At 43.9% G+C, this 23,961-nt stretch overlaps 1 protein-coding gene across 7 annotated transcripts in view; it reads right to left on the bottom strand.

The window, feature by feature from the left end:
* The window catches only part of CEP43 (centrosomal protein 43), a 252,623-nt gene extending 229,072 nt beyond the window's left edge, over nt 1–23,551 (bottom strand). For 2 of the 7 annotated variants that reach the window (XM_085611359.1, XM_085611360.1), the window contains exons 1-2: nt 23,388–23,549; nt 19,881–20,037 (exon numbers count right to left, since the gene is read on the bottom strand). In XM_085611359.1, coding sequence (XP_085467485.1) covers nt 19,881–19,964 — 84 coding nt within the window. In that variant the 5' untranslated portion in view covers nt 19,965–20,037; nt 23,388–23,549. Of the gene's footprint in view, nt 1–19,880; nt 20,038–23,387 lie in introns of all 7 variants that reach the window. The other 5 variants (XM_085611357.1, XM_085611358.1, XM_085611361.1 and 2 more) reach the window with 4 other exon arrangements.
* Nucleotides 23,552–23,961: the final 410 nt, after the last annotated feature.

Here is a 23,961-nt window from a genome sequence, read left to right as displayed (position 1 = left end):
CTTACCTTTTCAGTTTTGCCTCAGGGTATTTACAGTAAATAAGTAGGCCAAGTAAGGGCAACTCAAGCAGAGACAATGGGACTACAAAACAATTCTTAAAGTGCTATTCACAATGGTTCTAACTTTGTATAAGTTCCTGAAAATCTTCGCGACAACTTCCTGTAAGAACTGATTTGTTTTACTGCACAGGTTTTGCAAAAATCACGATGGAAGGATTGAAATTCAGTGTAATACTTTAACCTCGTGTACGATAATCAAATGAACACTGTTCGGTGCTTAAGGTTACACAAATAACAGCTGAAACAAACGTATACATATCCGTTACCGTAGTACAATAATTATATTGGACTTCACTTCAGTCAAGGATAACAAAACTGACGAAAACATGAATCGTGTCTGTCACGAGCATCTTAAAAGGGCCTACCGACATGAGTAGCAATACCTTGCTCTCTTCAATGAATGTGATAATCGTGTTAAATACATCTTCAATCAATTACTAAAACCACTACGAAATAAGGAAAAATATGTAACAACTCACGCCTCCAGGAGCCTATGCAAACACAACCCTCAAGACCTGAGGCAAGAGAGGGCCGAAGGTAACCATGGAAGCACCACGTAAACAATGCTCCTTGTAGAGGCCTGAGGCGATGATGGTCGCCATGACAACGGCAAAAACGCATTGCAGTACGGAGACGAAAGGAAAGCTCGGCACACAAAACTAACATTTACGTGGATATTAGGAGGACGCTATTTTGTTCACACCTCTTTTATATTATCCCTTATTCCTATTGCTTTACCAAATATCTAGGTATAAGGATTAAAATCCGTGCAGGTAATCCCAGGCACAGAGCACTTGTACTTCTTAAATATGAGCGGGAGATTACCAGCAATTCTAAGGAGCAAACATTAAGAACAGTTCAAGATTCGCTATGATAACTATACAATGAGTTTTCACGTAAAGATGAGAGCCATCAAAGACATCAGCTTGGAAAGGTCAACGAGTCATATTTTCCTAGGTCAGCTGTATTTCAGAAGATAAAACAAAGTAATTATTGACTTGATGTCTGCAGCATATTTTGTTGCAGTGAAAGTCGCCAATTCTCACAATAGCAACGAGGAAAACTAGTTTAAATGTATATTCCACATAACAGTTTGTTTTAGCATCAAGGTTATTTAGAGGTGAAAATCGGTGCAAGCGAAACATAAGCATCACTGTCATCCATTAAACCCCAGGTAAAAAAAAAAATTGTGTAGTGACCCAGACATGATGCACTGATCCACGCCTTGCTACTAAACATTCATTTCATATTATTGTTTTCATAAAACTGGGTACAAGATCCCATATGGAAACTAGTTCCAAAGCAGTGTCACCCTTTTGCACCTGCAGCCCTGTCAGTAGTATTTATTGTACTTTTGTTTCCCTGTTGAACAGCCAAAGTTCATTTTCCATGGGCTGTCTTTCCCCAAGCAAACTGTAGGAAAGTGCCCCTTTTTGACATGGTCACCCCCACGTTTTGTCTGGCATCTAATGTGATTTGGCATAAGTGCACTGGGTTCCTGCTATCCAGGTCCCCAGTGCCAGATCTCTTTCCCTGAAACTGTACAATTGTTCCCCTAATTGACAATACCTGTAGCACCCCTTGTAAGTCCCTAGTAAATGGTACCCTGGTACCTAGGGCAAGGAGGCTTAAGAGGGTCCCTAAGAACTGCAGCATGTATTGTACCACCCTAAGGGACCCCCTCATCACCAACATGCAAAGTGCCATTGCAGGGTGCATGCCATTCCGCAAAGAAAAGTGAAGACATGACATGGCACCTGCAGACATTGGATGCAGTACAGGTAAATCACCACTACAGCAGATCTTGCAGCCCTAGGGAAGGGTGCGCTACATGTGTAGACATATCTACACGAGCAGATATGCCTGTGATGTCCAAGTTGATTCTTAGATATTATAAGTTAACAGGGAAGCCATTTTGAGTACATGTGTGAAAAGAAGACGACAACCAAGGTAAAACGGAGCTTCTTTATTGACATCCAGCTGAGCAGTCAACCCGGCAGCAACTGCCGTACATGTCCATTCCACGTTCCATGCACGGAACCTACATTCCAGGTTCCGTGCAAGGAACCCGGTTAGCACACCCAACACACCCCCCTCCCTTCACAAAAAAAAACACTACCCCCCCCATTACATGAAAACAATCACAAACCCTCCTTAAAACTGTATTAATTACAAAATACAGGAAAACTAAAATCTAATATAGTCTTGTAATTTGATGGGGGATGACCTAGCTCTGGCAGGGAGAAATCTAGTCCTCAAAAGACCTTGTTGAGGAACAAGGTTGTTCCCAGATACACGATCCCCAGGAATAATAATACCAGGAGCTGGAGTTGCACCAGGAGTGTTGACACCAAATTTGTTTTTCACAAACTCAACCTTTGGCTTAGGCACCACCGAAACAGCAGACTTATTCGAAACCTTACCATTTTCCAGAACAACCACATGATCCCTCACCTTACTGACCTTAACAGGGGCAGAAAACCGGGAAAAACCTTTGCGAACGAGCACTGGTTTCTTAATTCTTACCCAGTCCCCTTGACACACCGAAGACTGCTTAAGACAATCAGATCCGTACTTGGCCTGAGTCGCAGCTCTGACATCAGCTACCTTCCCTAATCTTTGTGAATCTACCTCCTTCCTTAACATCCAATCTTTGTTAAGTTTGGAACCCGCAACTCTACCTCTTAGCAAGGTAAATGGAGACATTCCAGTACTGGAGTGTGGAGTAGTTCTTATTGCCCATAGCATGTCCGAAATCACTAACTTCCAATCAAGACCATTTATGGAGGCCAACTGTAACTGCTCTTTGATAACACGATTAAAACGCTCAACTAGCCCATTACTACGTGGATGGTAAAGAGAAGTGAGGATATGTTTAATGCCATGCTTCTTCAGAAAATCTTGCATTTCAGCAGACACTAACTGGGTGCCATTGTCAGTTACTAATTCCTCCGGGAATCCCTCCCGAAGAAAAACCTCCTTAAGAAATTTGATAATGATAGCAGAATTAATTCCCTCCACAAACCAAACTTCTGGCCACTTGGGCATGTAGTCAATTAAAACTAGCACATACTTGGGAGAACTCCCTAAGCCACTGAATGGACCAGCCACATCAAAAGCCAGTTTGCACCAAGGTGATTCTTTGACAGGAATAGGACTGACAGAGGATGGACAGGTTACCTGAGTTTAGTCACTCAACACACACACACCACAATCTCTAACACAGTGTTCGATGTACCTGTCAACACCCGGCCACCAAAAATCTTCCCTCACTCTCCGCTTCATCTCCCGAATGCCTAAATGACCTTCTTGGGCTAAGTCCAAAACCTTATTGCGTAGCGATAAGGGAACAACCAGTAACCCACCCCTGCGCAAAATTCCATCAACCAGAGACAACTCATCACCAACTCTCAAATAAAGAATTAACTCCGAAGGAATGGTAGTACTATTGGGCCAACCCCGAGTTACAAAGTCTATCACCCTACAGAGCTCAACGTCCTCAGAAATGGCGAGTTTCCAATCAACCTCAGATAAGGCAGCTCCCGTATCAGCTATAGTGCTGACAGCACACACCATCTCCAAATGATCATTTTCAGGTTCAACAACATTTTCAGAAAGAGGCAACCTTGACAAGCAATCAGCCACGCAATTCTTTACACCAGCAACATATTCTAAACGGTAATTGAATTCGTTGAGTCTGTACTGCCATTTAGCAATACGAGGCGTAGCTCTTCCCCCACCTTTGGTGGTAAAAAGATCCACCAAAGGTTTGTGGTCAGTCCTGAGAACAAAATCATTGCCCCACAAGAAATTGCGAAAATACTGCACACCCCACCATAGAGCCAAAGCTTCTTTTTCGATGGTTGAATAGGTCCCTTCGGCACCACGGAGTGTTCGGTAAGCGAAGGCAATAATTTCTTCCCTATTGTCCGATCTTTTTTGCATTAAGACAGCACCAAGTCCCACATTGCTGGCATCGGTGGCGACAATGCATTGATCATTGATGTTGAATAATTTAAGTGGCTGTGCTTGTACAATTGCTTCTTTCAACAACTTGAAATCAGACACACACTGATCAGACCATACATACTTCACATTTTTCTTGAGAAGACCACGCAGACACACAGTTCTATCAGAAAAGTTAGCTACAAATTTTGCGTAGTACTCAACTAGCCCCAGAAAAGAACGTAGTTGATCCCTGTTCTTAGGTTCAGGACCATTTTGAATGGCATCCAGTAGTTTCATCTTAGGTTCAACTCCTCTAGCAGAGATATGATGACCCAGATAATCCACCACTTCTTGAAAAACTTTGCATTTGTCCTTTCTTAATGTTAACCCACTAGACTTAACAATTTCTAGTACGTGCTTGACCCTGGCATTGTGCTCCTGTATGGTCTTCCCGTGAATAAGAAGGTCATCCTGAAAGAACACAACTCCCGCAGTGCTCTTAAACAGGTTTCCCATGAGACGTTGGAACACTGCGGAAGCTGATGCCAACCCAAACGGCATGCGTAAATAGCGGAACGCCCCATCAGAAGTCACAAATGACGTGAGATGTCTCGAGTCTTTGCACAGTTCAATTTGATGGTAAGCAGAAGATATGTCAAGAGAAGAAAAGTACTTGGCACCCTCCAAAGTTGACAACATCTCATTAATGTTCGGTAGAGGTTGTCGGTCCACCCATATACAAGCATTCAGATCGCGCAAGTCCACACACATCCTAAGAGACTTATCTGCTTTGCGCGCTAAAACGATGGGTGACAACCACTCAGACCCTTCTATGGATTCAATCACTCCCATAGCACATAACCGCTCCAACTCTTGTCTCAACTCGCTGCGCATGCTAAGCGGTACCTTTCGCACTTTGTGCGTAACAGCCCTAGCGCCTTCTTTAAGAACAATGCGGTGTTGGAATCCTTTAAGTTTGCCTAACTTTCCATTAAATACTTCGGGGTAATTTTGGATCCAATCATTCTCAACGCGCAAATCAGTCGTGATAGTATGCACAGGAAAGACATCAGGAAGACTAGCCTAGTATTGTTTAGCTTCACGTTTGGATAAAACCATGTCTGCATGATTGGGATCGAGGATGATTCCTAGTTCACCTTGTTCATGCCATCCTAACAAATTAGCACCTTCTTCCACAATGAATACAGTACCATAAATACAATCGCCTTTGAATTCTAAGTTCCCCTTAAATTTGCCTAAAACCTCCACTCTTTTGCCACCATAAGCAAAAATCCTTATACTTGAGTGAGCTACAGGGATGTCGCCCAAACTTTTAAAATCCTTGACATTGATAAGAGTAAAAGGGGAACCAGAATCGGCAAGAAATTTAATGTCTTTTCCGTTCAAACTTATAGTGCACACAGGAGATTTCCTTTTCTGACCCTCTCCAATGGAAGCTATTTCTACAACACCCTCTTCTTGTATAGATGACGAAGATAACATCAATAATTCATAACTTTCATCATCTTCATACTGATGCACACAGTCCTCTTCCATGGCCCTTACAGTACGTGGGGGTACCTTGTGGGCTAGAGTTGCTTTGCACATACGTGCCAAATGTCCCTTCTTCCCACATTTGAAGCAAGTCTGGTTTATGGCAAAACAAAACTTAAAATTTCCCAGATGAGAGCCACTGCCGCAACAATAGCATGAAGGATGTTGTCCTTCAGCTCTAGTTTTCGGGCAATTAGGCGCATGTGGTACACGGGAAACATTCGTATTGGTGCCCTTGACTGGTTTGATAGAAGCTTTTGTAGTAACTAGCTTGACTTCGGACAGAGATGTAGTATCAGATGTTGATGCAGGAGTGTTTAACTCTTTCATACAGAATTGAGAATGCTCAACACTCTTCGCTAAGATAAGGGCAGTCTCTAAATCAGGATCATCTGAGGATAAAAGTTTTTGTCGAACCTTCTTATCACATGTGAGTTTAATCAGCTGATCACAAATTATTTCATCTCGAAACTCCCTGTAATTGCACTTGACAGCCAAAATTCTGAGAGCAGCAACAAAGTCATCTATAGATTCACCAGGCATCTGCGTGCGTTGCAAAAATTTATGCCGCTCCAGAACTACATTGCGCTTAGGATTGAATCTTTTATCAAGAGTTTTTATTAACGAAGCGTAGTCGTCGACGATTAGTGAATCGCCATCTTCACCTCCGCTGATGCACGTTCTAACCAACTCCAGAGGTAGAGTTTTCAAAATAGACCTGGCCTCAGCACCTAAATTGTACACCAGTAAAGCCTTTTTTTTTTTTTTAAGTGAAAGTATCACCATCAATTGCCTCTAGATAAGCTTCAAATGTGTCCTTCCATTGTTGCCACAGCATAGGAGGAGGACCAGGTGACTGTAAAAACGGAGGTGGAGCAACAACGTTATCCATTGATAATCTTGCGTGGGTGAGTTGCTGCGACTTTAAAAACGATCGCTGTTCAACAGTCTTTGCCTTCTTCCTCTTATTTCCAGTAACACGTAATGCCCAACAGTGTCAGGAACATTGTCACTGACGAAATAAATAAACGCTTTAGAATAACAATGCAGTTATTTCCCTGTTATTTCTTCTGTCTCAATTGAAACGCTTGCCTTGAAGCGCACAACAGTTGCTAAGGCAACGCCAAACAATGAGGCGGACTCGAGGAACGCTCGCGATGACGCCGCGCGTCGATGTACGCGCCAAAGTGACTTTAAAAAAAACTCGAGAGTCACAGCAGGAAAGCGATGCGAAGTTAATAGATCAAACACTCTCACCAGGTGAAGATCATCGGAAGGCACAGCACCACGATGAACGCTGGGTCCAACGACTTCTGAGCTCAACGGAGCTCAGCCCAGGAAGCATCAGCCATGGAAATCGCTTCAGGCAGGAAGATCGCCAGAGTCACCGGACCCGCAGGAAGGAAGACTGAACGCTGGACCAGCCCGTCGCCAGTGAAAAGACGACAACCGAGGTAAAACGGAGCTTCTTTATTGACATCCAGCTGAGCAGTCAACCCGGCAGCAACTGCCGTACATGTCCATTCCACGTTCAATGCACGGAACCTACAAATTTACAAATTCCCCAGTTGCATGATAGCTTCACTGAAACTAGACATGTTTGGTATAAAACATCTCATATTAATAAACCCACACCGTTTCCAGTGATGGATTTATTAATACATGCACCAAGAGGGCACCATAGAGGTGCTCCTCTGAAAACATGCAGACTACTAGTGCGTTGGCTGGCTCGTGTAGATCAGCCTGCCACCACAGGCCGGTTTCTTACCCTTTGCAGGTGAGAACCCAGGCTCTCCGAGGGCAGAAACAATGCCTGCTATGCCCGTAGGAATTGTCACCTCCTCCAAGCAGGATGGCTAAGTAATCAGCATATCACGGCAGGAGGCTTCAAAAGCCTCTGCCGCCTTTGATATGCAACCCAAGGTTTCCCCAGACAGGGGAAATGCCACTCAGGGCCCATTTGGCAGCAGGACAAGAGGGAAAATTAGCTAGTCAGGAGACGTATCCCCATCTCAGGCTAGTTCCACCCCTAAGGTGGGTTACCTGATGCGGACACGATTTTTGGAATTCCACTACCTTAGTTTTAGCTGAATTATGCTCTCTGGGTCAGGGTCATGCCCCCTTCCCGCAGACTGCCTACAGGTAAGTAGCCTATTGGCTACTACCCGTCATTCTCTTTAACACCCCTAAATTAATTATTTAGGTGGTACCCCTGACACCAGAAACTCATATTCAACGGATCAAGAAGAGAGGACAAAGAATAGCCATGAGAAAAGCGAGAACTGAAGACTGCTGTGGACCTTTGATGCCAAAACAATCGTGACCAGCAACTCGTCCTGACCAGCTTCCAAAAACCCTGGGAGACTGCCAGTCCTTCACAAATCGCCGGTAAACACCCTTGGAGTAGAGGAGCTACTCCCCGGCAGTCTGCAGGCCCCGAAGACGCAAAGTCCAGTTTACAGAGTTGCCGCTCCCAGGCCAGCACGACGCAGCAGCCATCCAGGAAGAGAGGAGCCTGTGCTCCTGAAGATCAGATCTGCCTTACCCCCCCATAAAGTGAGAGGACACCAGGGTCAACCGGAGCCGCACAGGACCAATACATCTGTCATTCTTTCTTTTGACCACAAATTAAAAATATTTGCCGATCTATAATAGCTCGGTATAATAAAAAGGCAGAGACGCAATTACCAAGACTTCCTGTTGAAAACATAATGCCTACAAATCACAGGAGATTATTGTACGTTTCTCTCGTTTCTCAGAGCAATTTACAAGTTAAAATTATTTTACCAAATAAAAATATGGGCAAAATAAATCTGAGTGTTCCCAATAATCCAGAGAACGGGAAGTACAGGTTCTGGCATCATGTCTACGAGATGCTTACAACAAAGAAGTCGGACAAACCAGAAGTGAAATCGTGGAAGTCGGTTGAAAAATTAGAGCTACCCACATCGGTAGTGACAATTGCGACCTCTTCTTAAGGAGACGAGAGAGAGGAAAAAGCTAAAACGTGCACCATACGGATACCCCTTCAACTTGTGAGCAGGGGATTGGAGGAGAGATTGTTAAGGGGGGGGGGGGGGGGGGGAGGACAGCGTTATGGGAGCGGGTGACCATGAAGACCAATTTGGTTTTTGGATTGTTCACACATTAAGGCCTTATCAACTACCAGTAATAAATATGGAAGTAAAAGAATGAAGGAACAGGCAAGAGAAAAATATCAAATGATAGAAAGGGTAATGGTAATGGGCAAGTTTGGAAAGTGGAAGCAAAGCAGAGATTCTAACAAAGTATTTCAGCACCACCAGTTGACTACTTTTTTTGGTCCCAAAAGTCTTATTGAGCAAACAAAATAACATGTTAACTGATACTACTGAACTACTCCAAGCTACAACTTTCCTTTCTTCCCAAAAATAAATAAACAAAACACCACAAAGGGCCTTAGAACTTTTATCTAAGCTCCCCTTTTCTTCACCTACCACCTAACATCTCATACTGCTCTTGTCCAACTACAGCAGCCTGTCTGCTAATAACTGCTGGTTCAACAGCAGTCTTCACCTGAAATAGCCCAGACCTCAAGAATGATGTTCAGGAGACTGAGGAGAGTCACTTGTTTTGCTACAATTGAAGGATTGATCTGTGACACAGCTCCCTGTCTATTGGAGCTTAAGAGTTTTTTTCCTGAGGGGTGGGGGCTGAGCTACTGGAATGTGTCAAGGGTAGTCAGGTCTTTGCAGCTTGGCCTCAACAGAGAGATGCTGGTGTTCTCTCGGTGAGACAGCCTCCCAAAGAAGGAGCTTTCTTTTTAGGTATGACAAGAGGACACTTTAGTTACATCTCACTGTTTACAGCATCAAAACACAAGAAAGGGGCAGTTGGTCAGCCCTACTCAGCCACTGCTTGTTGCATCATTCAATTGTTGCTAAACCACCGTTACAGCTACTGCCCTTTCAACCATATACAGTTATTTAATTCATATATTTAGAAGGGGATTCACAAACACATGAGTACATTAAATAGTACTACTGGAGTAATCTTTAATGTACTCGTACATGCCTGAGTGAATCTGACCTGAAACCTCCAACTTCCTGTTAGTAAAAGTACAAAGTAGACATAGTCCTTTGTATATGTACTAACTGGATAGTAAAATTCCCATTTGAGTTATTTTGGGGTCAATTCACAAACGCAAGTAAGAGTATGTAAAGAAGTGTTATTTTACGTACTCCAAACTGCACTTGTGAAAAGACCCCTAGAAGTAGAAGTATGTACACCGAATGATGCACTCCTCTCATGCCTAATGCATCAGGAACCACTGCCTCCACATTGCTTAGCATCGAACACAGAAGAAATTCATGTGTTTCCGATATGAATAAATGACACATTTCTTTATAATTAAAATGTGCATGACCTGCTTCAATGTTCACTCTCTACTCATAAAAGAGATGCCTAACATCGCATGATGGGCTATGGTGGGCGCATGGAGTGGCGCATCACCTTGCTCAGCGTCAAAGGTTGGTAGGGGACCAGACGACAGTTTTAGGGTCGTGGTGGATGCTGCACATTCAAAGCCTAGAAAGACCAGCAGCAGCTGTCCACATCTATGCAGCAGATGTTGCTCACAAACAACCAGAACACCGCTGTGGTTGGGGGCCAGTAATGCCACCTGGCTTCCATCCAGCATGTGGCTGTGATTTTGCATATCTGTCAACCCTGACCTCCTGCCTTTTTATCATCCTCTGATTCCAGCTACAGCTGCCACTCATCTCCCTCCCATCATCATTGCTGAACCAGCTTTATCCACAGGGTGGCCTGATCTGCCTTTACAAAATGGGTCAAGGGGTGCGCCTATCACAATTCTGCATTATGGGGACATCAAACTGGTTCCCAGGCTCACAGCAACCAATTACATCCCAGTCGTTACATATTGTAGTACTTCTGCTTGCCTATCTTGTGTGGCTTAATTAAGCTTGGCACAATAACAATGCCTTTGCATAAAGCATGCATTCTGGCAGCAAGAAATAATGATAACAAATAAGGTCACAAGTCACTCTGCCCCTTTGTCCATCCTCTCATCCATCTATTCAGCCACCGATCTACCCATTATGTTAGCCTTTCTTTCCATTTCCAACAAAGCATGAAACAAAGTTAAGGTGTTTCATGTTTCGTCAAAATGAAAAATCCACACAGGTATTAATTCACTCAAGGACCAGCTCATTTTCCGGTTTTCCAAGCAACACAGATTAAACATTGATGTGGTGGCACTATGGTTGTATTCTCTGTTATGAGGTTTGGTGTCAGGATCCATCGAGTGCAGCTCTGCATATACTCCACTAAGTCAGCTCCTGCATCCAGTAGAGTGCAGGGCTGGTGAGGAAGCAGTCAAAGGAGCAGTGTGCTTCGACCAGTTCCTTCCATTCCCAGATGAAGTGGACACAGATGAAGCACTAGACTTTCATGTCTGTGGGCAGGTAAAATTCTGTTCCTTCATAGATGCTTATATGTAATGCAAAACGTAATGTGTCCAAATCTAATGGCGGCGTTCCGCCGGCTAGACCTGATGCTCAATCAATTGATGTGGGGCGGGAAAATGAGCCAAGTGAAAATTTGACACTCTGAAACTACCCTTAACAGAGGGCAGACTGGGGCTTCCAAACCACTATGCAGCAACACAGCCGCAAAACACGGTCAGTTGGCTTGATGATGAGCCCAACTGGAAAACACGGTCAGCTGGTTTGATGATGAGCCCAACTGGGAGTGGACCCTACAGACGAAGGCGTGTGGTCCAAACTTTAAGAGCTTTGCCTAATGGGTAGCGGAGTCTCTCGGGACCTCCCTTATTTAAAAAGACACTTGGTGGAGGTCTGACACAGGTTGGTCTGTAAATAATGAAAAGGGCTCCATTCGCCGAAAGCTTACCTCTGTGTAGTCTGCACCCCTTCGCTGAAAGATATGTCCTACGCCCAGTGGCTCGAGGGCAGTTGTGAGGTTGTGGGAGACCTCTACTACAATAATAGATTTCTTACCTTCAAGCAGGCACAGGAACAATTTGAGGTGGGGTGCCAGATAGTTGCTGCAGTATGCAACTCTGCCTCATGTGGTACGCTAGGTGTGGACAGAATTCCACAACAAGCGGCGAGAACATAACGTGGTATGGCAACTAATGTATCTGGTGGGATGAAAAGGACCGATTATTCATATGCACACGGTATTACTAGAGGACAAGGGAGCACGACAGAGAGGGTAGAGGATACATGGGAGAGCCTGTTAATCCAGACGAGCTGAAAAAGCAGGTGTGGACTAGGGCCTGTGTGGAAGTGAAGCTGGTATCTCCCAACAGCAGTTCAAAAAATCCACTTTAACTATTTGCACCAGACATACCAGACACCTATCAAGCTGACCAGGAATAACCCTAACAGGCCAGTGGTGTAGGGAAGGTTTTGGCTACATACTGCAGATGTACTACATATGACTTGAACATGCCCTGCTGTGATGAGGTTTTGGGGAACTATGACAGTTGAACTATTGCGCATTACGACACTCCAACTGGTTGTGCCTACTAGGCATTCTAAAGAAATGGAAGTGCCGCAAAATGCGCAAACGTATGGTGGCACTTGGCTTGGTATTAGCTAAATGAAAAATCCTGATACATTGGTAGCACCACAGGCCCCACAGATCCCTGTGTGGAAAAAAAGACCTACTGGAGTGTGCAGTTGCAGATGGCCAACATATGAAGTTAGTGAGACAAGATGACGAGGTGGAAAAATATTTAATGGACTCTGGAGACGATAGATGGTATCATGGAACAACATGGAGATGGAACCGCTCGAGAGCCCACAGAGGGAGAATTTTGGGATATGGATGATAAGATGAAGGAGAAGGGCATGGGGCGGTATGCAGCATGGTAAGATTGGATCATACTGTATTGTACATCTATGACATGATATAATCAGGAATAACAATGAGATGGTTACAATCACATTGTTTACACTGTGTATGCATTCTACTCTGAAAAATTCAATAAACAGAATACCCCCAAAAAATGAGCAGGTACTATTAGGTACTCAGTACCTGCATTTCTTTAATTTGGAAGGGATGGTATGGCACTTCTCAGTACTGTTCCAATGCTTTCAATGGGAGAGTACCAGCAATTTCCAACAGCAACTCTGTGACAGTGAGTTCACACACTTCTATATTTCCATTTCAAGCACTACCTGAGGGGCAGTTAAGAATTGGAAGGAAGCCCCAGGTATCTATGCCTGCCATATGCTGCATGTTCTCAGTAGTGTTTCTCCCTCCGTGCATCCACACGAATCTGAGCAGGGGCTGATCACATCACAGGTGAGTAGAAAGAAGATTTTGGCTAGTGCTCCCATAACAATAGAGGCTAAAGAGGGAGATCGCAATTATGGCTCCCAACTGCTAGTGAGGAGCTAGTGCTGTACAGCCACACTGCAGTCTCTCTCTCTTCATGGCCTACGAGTCCTAGAGGACTTTAACATTAAGACTTGTATAAGCCTATAATCTTTTTCTCTGAGCTGCACTTTATTTATTTTTGCTCTTTGCTGTGTCCACTATTGAGAAGCAAGCTTGCTCACTAAAGATTAAACAAATATGCCAGACGCTTAGAAATGCTTGGCAATTGGCACGGCTTGCTATTCAACCAAAGCCTAGGTCATGCCCAAGGAGACCACAGAGTAGCCAGTGCCCAAAGGAGTGCATGGAGAGTGCAGCGATAAAGAGTTAAATTCTAATTCAATGTGCTTGTTCACATAATAATGATATGATTTAAGGTTTATGGCAACACAATTAAAATAAATTATATTTAGAATATTCACCAACTTATTGACTGACAGGAAACTGCAAAATGTTGTAAGTCATATACAACCATAATATATTGCTTGATAAAACACAGATTTAAAAATTAGGGAAAATAATTGAAGGAAAAATGTATTTCAATGAAAACAGTAATTATGCTGGCGATTTACCATGAAGACCAAATAATGTATCCTAATAAAACCTTAAGTCAATATTGCTATTTACATTTGGTCTATCTGGGAGGGGAGGGGTTAAAAATTAACTTATATTAACATACCTCTTCATGATCTTGATTATAGCCATTAGACAAACCAATGCATGTAAATGAACTTTTTTTTGGAAAGAATGCCTTTCTAATTTTGTATCTTATGATATGCGCATGTTTTGACAATTTAGTTTCTATAGTGCTAAATGTCCACAAGGGCATTTAAAAAACACTGTTATTTAAAAGCTGTATCGTTTACCTCAACTTCACATCATAACATGCAAATCTATGCTCCGGTGCCACGTGATGTATTAGAAATAATCAAAATATTACTGAAATCATCACCACCTACACTACGACTCATAATTATAGTAAAACTTCTGATAAACACATAGAGCACTTTTTGGTGTGTGAAACTGAGGGAGAAGCAGCCCTCCAGGGGACACATGCAATGGAGGCAGAGCAGGAACATCTTAAGGATTTTAGGGGCCCTGGGCCAAACATATTTTGGGGCCCCGGTTCGGAACAGCTTTTAATTTATAATCCGATTTCAGCTCTTTCAGGCCCTCATTGGGCACATCAATGACAGTGCACCTGCACACTTGTCCAAATTCTAAATGGGTTTACATCTAATATTGATAGTGACAATATTGTAACACATCAGCAGTTCACTAATAGGCTCTCACTTCACCCACAATAAAAATAAATTGAAGGAAACTGTTTTTAAAACAATCTGTTTAAGAATTATCATAGGTCGTCAAGAAAAGATTCTGTAGAACTGGGTTGGCTCTATCAGGGGGCCCCCTGAAAGGCTGGGGCCCCGGGCCAGAGCCCACTTTGCCCATGCCTTAAAACGTCTCTGAGGCAGAGACTTTCTCAAACAATATCAATGTCCCACACAAAAGCATGATTTAACAGATTTTTTAAAACTTCATTTATAATGTTTTGAGAAACATAGTCAATGATATTACATAACAGAAGAACAAATACACAGTGAAAGATTCAAAATATTCCAGGTTGTAATAGTACATAAATGCTAGTAAAACTGCTCTCCATATATTCATTTAAATTCACCCCTTTCAATCAGCATGCATGACAAGGAGAGGAGTCTGAAGTATCATTCTCTTCTTTTAGGTTGCCACAGAACTGCGCTCCAACAGCATTTACCTATAATCCCTCGTTTCACTGGCTTGAAACCTATCTGTCTCAGGCAAATGTGTTCGTAATCAAACTGGTAAAATATTCCACTACTGTTACACACCATAAAGTAAAAAGCTTTATCTAGTACTGATGCCTAACTCCACCACCAAGGCAGATAGATCTTGATACCTTCAAGCAACAGGAATGTCATGAACATTTGTGGTATTTTCTCCAGATTTCAGCTAGATTTTATTGCTCTGAAGTTATGAGCGGAATAAATGAAGGACAGAAGAGCATTGTGGTATTTTATGGTAAGTCTTTCTGAGTGTCCAAGAAAGGACTGAAATCCCATCTTATATAAATGTGAAGCCTCGTTAATGTCAAGTATAAACTTTTTTAAGTTTGCCAGAACGACTATGTGAGATACATACAAAGCCAAAACTTCTTTCCCACCTAGGTGCCGATTTCGATCCGGTAAAACCCGGGTACGAATGGTCGTACAGAGCGTTTTTTCCATCCGACTCGTACCCGGGAAAAACACCTTACAAACTCGCAAGTACGATTCGCACAGAAATACCATTTCCGTACGAGTCGTAAAAAACACCGACCGGCAAAAAGATACATACAAACCTGATTCTGGACGGCGCATACGCGACGTCCGGACGGAGTCAGGCAGCGTTTTACGGACCAGCAAGTACGATTCGTGCCGACGTCACTCCGCACGCAGCATTTTTTACGGGAGCCAAAAACTGCCGGGAAATTGAGGATGACGCGAACAAGGAGCACCGGTATGCGACGGACCCCAACCTACGCGTCATCCCGGCCCTCAGAGCCTACGACCTCGTGTTCAGAAACCGACGCAGACGCCGCAGAAGGTCAGAACAACCCCCAGGGGCCAAAGGGGGGGGGGGGGGGTGCAAAGGGCAGGAAACATAACCCACACCCCACAAAATATTAATACATCCTGCACATTAATTACCTCCATGGTCTGGTCACTTCGGGGGGCGTTACCTAACCTTAAATGGGGACACATGTTAACCTATAAGTCACTCCTATGGCAGGCCTTGACAATCCTGAAGGTAGAGTGCTTGGTTCCATGTGAGATGGTGCTCTGGCATGAGCTGAGCCTGTCTGCAGTGGTCGGAACAACTTCCTTCTACCGTTTCCAGATATCGTCATACCATATACTCTTGAGTGCATTATGAACCTCGCGGTTAAATGCTATCTTTGGTTTGGCTTTATCAAAACATGTCGAGTAAGGTGTCATACGAATTGGAATACTAACCCCTCGCCAATTCTGGCGACGGGGTTAGCATTCCACCCTTCTAGAGGGACACGACATGTACAGTACCTGAAACCCGGGTAAAATCAGACATAGCCTCAGCTCCACAAAATGGATGCTGCCACCACAGACACAAGTCTGCCCTCCTGCTGCTGGGAGTCCTTCCAGCTTGGGAGACGTGGACAAAGGGTTTCCTGCCAGGGGAGGTGCGAGCACCACCCCAGAAAGGATTTTGTGTATTGGTCAGGTAGGGCTTGAAAGGATTCAGACATGCCTGAGGCTCACAAGGAGCCTCGGTGCATATGCCAGTTCAAACCGGTCCTGGGGCACACCAGCCCCGGACCTGGGGCGAGCTGGACAAAGGATTGGGGGTGTAACCACCCCCCTTCCTGGTCCCACCCTTAGGGAGGGACCTAGCAGGTAGTCCGGCCCCTAGAATCCGCTTAAAGGTAGGAGCTGTGTCCTAAGACTTCAGACATCCTGGAATCAACTTACTACAAAGAAGAAGACGGGAACTTCGACGCTCTGCTGCACAGATGACTGAAGGAAATCTCCCCTATGGTCAGGGAGTGACCATCTTCCTAACGCAAGCACCAACCAGCTATTCAACGTCTGCTTTGCCGCCGCCTCCTGCCGGAGCCCGAGCCTAGAGCCTGACAAGACATGGACCTCCAGACCTCTCACCGCCCGATCCACAGTCCCTGCAAAGAAGGAACCCGTGGAGGCACGAGACACGTGGAGCCAGCCATCTTGGAAGACCGACGACAAGCTGCAAGCGCAACGACAGAGGCTCCCTCCAAGTTGTGCTTTGGGTCCTGAGAAGCCCAACCACCGAGCAGCATCTGCACCAAAGGTGAGCCCTCCAGCATCTCCACGATCTGCGTGGGGCCCCTCTGCACTTTGCATCTCGACGCGCCTGCCCGGTCCCTGGCCCGTTGGCTAGTGGCCATTTTGGCGACCTATTTTGAAATCAACGACGCTGATCTGGTTGCTGCAGACTGGCCCTAGCTGCTCTCCAAAAGAGCAGCCCCTCTGACCTTGCTGGTCAGAACAATCAGCTTTCTTTACTTTCCACGACTCCTGCCTTTGCCAAGGCTTGTTTGCTTCTTTCGAGTCGCCGACACCGCCGACAGCGAGACCCTGCGTGGGACAGCTCGTGACTCGACTCCTGGACGTCGTCGACCTTCAGGGACCACGTGGCTGCGGAGACAAGCTACACCTAACCACCTGTTTGCACCCGACATCGCCTGGTACCTACCTGGTGCCACGCCGGTCACTGGCTAGTGACTGTGAACACTGTCCCCTCTGCTTTCAGGTCTTCTACAACTCCGATCCACCCTTGGATCCAACGCAGCTCTTCTGGACCGACTGCCTGCAGCATCTTTGTCATCAGGCTCCATTGAATCGATAGAAGAAACCCGACGCACTTCGAGACCTATGCACCCGCTTCCTGTGGGTGAGGTAAAGCTGGCACTCCGGTGCCCAAGTGTAGAGAAACATCTCTAGTGTCTGTGTTTTGAATCTTAAGATCGTAGTCCACCCAGAAGAGCCCGCGTGTAACTTTCCTCACTGCACACGCGACCCGTGGACCTCCTGGTCACTAACTGAAGTTAGCTCCTTGTAGGCCCAGCGATTCTAGAGGCCCTAGGCCTTTTCCCTTTCCTGTTCGTGGTACTTATACCACTATTTTAGTATATGGTTTGAGTGGCCACCAGGGCCATCCATATAAAGTGCAACTTCTGTATATTATAACATTGTCTTGTTTAACGATTTGTGCTCCTGTGCTCATAAAGAGTCTAGGGGATACTTTGAGAAATAAATACATATATATTTTCAATATATATCTGTGTGGTGTCCTTTCATTGGTATAAAGGGGGGTTGCATTTGGTAAAACAGCCTGCTTAACACGCTTTAACGAGTTTAGCCTCAAAGACTGCTTAGCCTACGCTACCACTAGGGCAGCTAGTCCGAAAAGGTTGACTTACAACCACACCATAAGGGTTGCTTGGCATGGTACAAGGTGGTCACTTTAACTAGTGAACATCATATACCAGGCCAACTTCTCACACTATGCAAATTGAAGATATTAAGGAATCCTTTGGGAATTAGAAGAAGGGCCACTTGAGGACTTTGCGAGAGATAGCAGGGAAAGGCTGAGGCAAGTACAGGGGACAGCTAAGAGGGCCATTGCAAGGATCTATATAGACAGCTACATCAGAGGATCTGCAAAGTTATGGAAAGGACTATATACTCTCCCCCATTTCCGCTCCCTCCCAACAGTCTCACTTATCCAGATTTACCTTCTGCTTCATCCAATCTTAATCCTGATATTGCTTCCTCCTAATTTCTTCATCAGTCTGTCAATCCTGCATTTTGAAAATCCTCAGATGTTTTTTTCTGACTGCTATCAAATGAGAGAGCCAGTAGAAGCAAGGCACAACTTCTTCAACAGATTCATTTCTGAATTACAAAATCCCGAAATATCAAGCCCAAAGGTGATCATAAATTAAACAAGCCTTGGCGAAGCCAATTGCTCTCACCTACAAAAGTGCTATTGACTGTCATTTTTTTACCTATGTTATACAGCAGTCTGGCTGCTGTGCAGCATGGTTGAAAGATTAGAAAAAGTGATATGACGCAGCCAATAGTGGTCGCGTCATCGCACTTTGTTTTTTATTGCTGGGGAGGTGGGTCAGCAGGGAATACGGATGCAGGGAGAGCAGTTGGGGGAGAAACACAGTGAAAAGAGAGTGTGGGGAAAAAAGCACTATGATGCGGCCAGCACTTACACATCATAGCACGTTTTGCTTGTTTATTGCAAGGTGAGGGAAGAGAGGCAACACGTACGGAGAAAGGGGGCAGACAGCAACACAAAGGAAGGGGGGTCAGGAGACAACACAGAGGGAGGGCAAGTAGGGACGACAAGACAATGGACGGAGTATTTAAGCTCGGGGCAAGCTGACAGAGGGTAGAAATGATGATCTGGGAGCAAGCAGACAGACAGCGATGGGGACGGCAAGTTTGAAAGCAGGCAAAAAAAAAAGAAACGCTTTCGTAGAGTGCTTAAAGACCAAGAAATTAATTAGCAGTGAAAGGACACAAAATGGAGTCCATGTTCCAAGGGAGGGTAAAACACACAAAGAGAAAAAAAGCCGATGGCAACTGATCATTAAAAAGCAAGGAACAGAGAGTGACAATAAAGCCAACCAATGGTAACAATAGGCAGCCTCTAAGCCCATTTTCAAAGAGGCAGTGCATGCACTGTCTAGGCGAAGCCTAAAAGCAAGTTTGAAAAGAGAACCAACGCAATTAAATTTCCGAAACAACAGCCACTGTATGCATGCTAAAATATTCAAGATAGTACAAGGTCTTGAGAGAGCAATATCCAACTGTAGAGAGTCTCAATATTCAGAGCGTAATTTGTCACACAATCAACACCTTCATCGCAACACACTAATACAAGAAGTGGATGTCATTCTACTTATCATGAGTCCTCGCTCTTATGAAAACCAAGGTGTTGTTCCAGAACAGGCAATAGGTTTTCAAGCCCCAGCACTTATTTTGTGGCTTTGGTGCCTATTTTTTTTTAATGATTTTTAATGAAACAGCACAGAACATACAAGTCAAGAGCTCAGCGAGTGAAAATATTGTCAAAGCAAGGCATTAGGTCATCTTACACATGATATGACTGAAGAACACTTGTAACACAATTTCCTCTCTCGACCACCCCATTCCAACAGCGGTGTGCAGTAATCATGCAGTTGTCGGTCACAAACTGCCGCCCCTCCCCCTTCCCCTCCCTCCCAGCTTTGGTGCCTATTCTTGATCAAGTGTAACAACAAGAGGTTATTATGCAGTGTTCTGAGGGTTCAATGCTCACCTTAATTTTATTCAGGACTCCACTGGTTTCCAGAGTTTGAACAAGCAGGTCCCTCAACTCTGTGTCCTCTTCTGCTGCTGACATCCTGCTAGTCAACTGATATAGCAACGAAGTGGGCTAAAAGTGTTAAAGCCACTGAATATTCACTGCAACCAGCCTATCAATAGAGAAATCGTTGAAATCACAAACCAATACAGTTACATGTTTTTAAGAATGATTTGAAAATGCTCTTTGTGTACCTTATTGTAAAAATTTGATATTAGCCTGGAAGATGTAGAAATGAGTGATTTGCAAAGAAAATTTTACATACAACATTAAGGAAGCAACCTTTCCAAATGCTGGTAATCATATGTTTAAAGTGATAGCTTAGAGCAAAGCATGTTGGTAGCTGAGTGGGAATGCAACAGCGAAATATAATTCTATTACTTAGGCCCTCATTAAGCGTGGCCTAATTCCGATGGGGCTGGAAGCAGTAATAACTATCCACCATCAAAATTATGAGTTGTGCAGGAACACCCATGGATCTCTTCACACTCAAAAGGAGAGAAGCTGAAATATCCATGTGAAAGCCTGAAGAGAAAGGGGGAATTACCCAGTAAGTCCTCATTTCTAAGTGTACTCCTAGGGTCCAACTCATAATCAGCTATATTTTACCCCAACCCGCAGAATTATTTGCAAGTTTACACAGCTAATGCTTTAGGTTCAGTAGTAAAATAGACAAATAGTTCGTACTGCACTCAAAATATTACTGAGTTAAGAATATTAAAACCGTAACTGATAAAGTCAAAAGCTCGCGTTTATGCTGAGGATAGGTGACAGTTCAATGTGTCCAAGGGTACAGCGACAGATTTCTATTTTTGTACAAAATTTAGGAAGACATCAACACACTCAAGAGAAAACGGAAATAATGACCTGGAACCAAAATGGTGGAGACATAACATGCGTTCCTGAAATGAGATATTTAGGGATAAAAATAACTAAAGACATAGGGAAAATCACAGCAGTTAATCTCGAGAAAGTTGGCAAGGAGATAGGAGCGATATTAAAAAGATGGCAAAATCTTCCACTTTCTATATACGGGCTGATTAACTTAGTTAAAAATGTCTGTCCTTCCCAAACGTACTTTTTTGTTTGATAACATCCCATTACACATTGAGAAAAAGTCCCTCTTGAAACTGCAAGGGAGAATAACATAATTTATCTGGGCTAAGAGAAATACTCCTTTCTTGGAAGAAATTGAGAAGGAAAGCTGGTGTAGGAGGTATGGGACTCACAACTTTATTGCTGGGCCTATCAATTAAAAAATAACAGAATGCTTCTTTTATGTCCTGAGGAGTCCCTGATAGCAGTTATGTTCAGGGCTATGCTGACAGGCATGCCTGAAGAAGGCTTCTCTTACAAATTTGGGACACCACATTTTTTATTATAAAGTTAGATTGAAATGCTTGCAGGCAGCAGCAAGAACCTGGTACGAGGTTAGATCAATGTTGGGTATAGCCTATTACAGTAGGATGTCCCCCATATGGGATTCCCCAGGAACTCTGGAGTGTTTGCTTGATAGTCTTGCGAAGCCTTTGAAACAGAGTGATGTCATCAGATGGGGACAGTTGGTGGACGATGGGCAAAGGCTAACCTGGAGCTTTTGGAATAATAAGATGGATGTTTAAAATCTACTAAGTAAATGCTTGTCTTAAAAGCCAGAATTGTTCGGAAGCCAACTCTGGACAAATGGAAATAGACCTTGAGGATTCAATGTTTAGGAAGAAAGAAGTGGCGCATTGGTACCAGTATCTGTTGATGGCAGTGGACGACAAGATGAAAGCGCCATACTCTGCGTGGGATGGATACTAGGCGGAGGCAAAGCTGGCTGAGTTATGGCAAGTATCTTTTTCTACACTTTATTTGGTGGTTAAACCTGCTGCACTACGAAAGAATAATTTCTTTACTGTGCATATAATTTACTGGACCCCCACAAAACTGGCAAGATAAGGGGAAGTGAAGACACAAAATGTAAGGGATGTGGCAGTGGAGAGGCAGGCGACATGCACATGTTTGCCACGTGCCCAAGACTGGAAGAATATTGGTCAGCAATGATTCCTTGGGAATTAATATGGAGGTAAGCACTGCTTTAATAATGTTTCGGATAATACATCAGGATAAGGATATATTTCTTCCACATGCAAAATGCCGCTATCTGAGCTTTTATTTAATTTTGCTAGCAAGAAGAGAAATATGTTAGCTCTGGATCTAAGCTCTGGCCCCTACATGGCAGGTCTGGAAGAGATCTGTGGTTTTCTTTAAAAAACTGGACAGAAGAAGTAACAATGAGAATGGGAACGTTTTGGGATTTGTTAAAGATAGGATAAGATATTTCCATCCAATGATTACACCCTCTCAATTCAGTAAGGCTGGGAGGTTGTGATCACTTGATATAACCCAGTAATTGTGATTGAACTTTTGTCTGATATTGAGCACAAGGGACGTTCAAAGTCTGGTCGGTGCTTATCAGTGGCGATATGAGGACAAAAAAAAAGTCATTAACATACTCTCTATATGGGTGTAAGCTGTGCTTGCATGTCACTGTCTTTGTGTTATTTTTCAATTCTTAATTTTATCAATAAAATAATTAATAAAAAAACATAATTGCGTTGTTGTTACAGTGCAGTTTTTTAAGCTTAAGTTGGACCAATCGAATGGCATACGTTTTTGAAAGAAATCTGAAGATCAGCATTACCTTAACTTATTCGTGATGCAGACTTGTTTCAGAGACTAAGCACAGCACCAAAAAATACATATTCAAACATGAAAAACACAATTCCCCAAACCAGAACTCACCGACAACACCCCATGGACAGCTCTCAACGTCCAGATGCTGCTCTGCACAAGGACAGACACTGTATGCCTGCACACATCATCATAACAAGCACTGGCCTCGCCAATAGGTCTAACTTTAAAGGATCGTTGATTGGTAAAGTGAAGCATTACAAGTAAATTAATAGATATGTATTTGGGTGCAAGCAAAAAACGATAGAATTAAACATATTTAAAAGGATTGTAAAACAATAGCAGGATCATAGAGATCACTAAGGGAGTATGCGATCTCTTTTGAGTTACACTAAATACAGGTTAATAATTTCCCTAACTCATTTATTCTTACTCTCTTTTCTGTTAAACTTCTCTTACTTGGTATTTAAATATAATGTAAAATAAGTTATATCTGCAACAGACAACAGTTGAACATTCTCTGGAATTTATTCTTTCTGTGTCCGATGATAAATCCAAAGAATTGTAAGAAAGAGCATGCCACAAATTTCTAAAAACAGATCTTGTGAAGAAGAATGACAAAGCAGTCTGGAAAGATGCCTTGCCTTTTCTAATACTATTCCTCCCACTAGCCCCAAATTCCACCAAACAGGCACCGTTCACAACCACCACTCCGTACTCGATTGTCATGAACTTTTCCAGACACTAAGAATGTGAGCATAGATCTCCGGCAGACCGTCTTACTGTGGCTGATGCCGGTGTGCCGAGCGTCTCCGTCTCCAGCTCAGGTCCCCGGAAGCGGATAGATCCCCAGCGCAGGATCCACTCACTGACATCAGTTCCCCGGTGTCCGCGCTCCTTCCCGCTGGTTCCCGGGCGACCCAAACAAGATGCTGGAGCATGCGCACTGTGCAGCTGTCGAGCCGCTCAAGAAAAGACGCCCAATCTCCCGTAAAAACTCACCTAAAACAAGCCAAATCCTCAGAACAACGACAAGCGACTACAACGATGTTTAAAGTAAATTGCACGCGGTTGTGCACTACTGGCGCTGTACGTAGAATGAGCCAACGTTTACATCTTTGTGAAGTCTGTGGTGTGGTCTTAGTAGAAAAGGCCAGAGATAGTGTAATCTAGAAACCGTCCAAATCAACTGAACAAGAATCTCGTGTGTCGTGTCTTATACCAAGAACAACAGACACGAAGTATGTTTATCAGGAGCTTTATTCCACACTTCTTATTCGGTCTCTGTCCCTACTCTGTCTGCCCTCTTCCTGCCGCTTCTCCTCCCCTTCCTCTGCCATCCTGACTCCGCTCACTC

The sequence above is a fragment of the Triturus cristatus genome, chromosome 6 (assembly GCF_964204655.1).
Source record: "Triturus cristatus chromosome 6, aTriCri1.1, whole genome shotgun sequence".
NCBI classification, from domain to species: Eukaryota; Metazoa; Chordata; class Amphibia; order Caudata; family Salamandridae; genus Triturus; species Triturus cristatus.
Note: the sequence above shows the minus strand (reverse complement) of the source record. Positions and strands in the feature narration are given on the sequence as shown.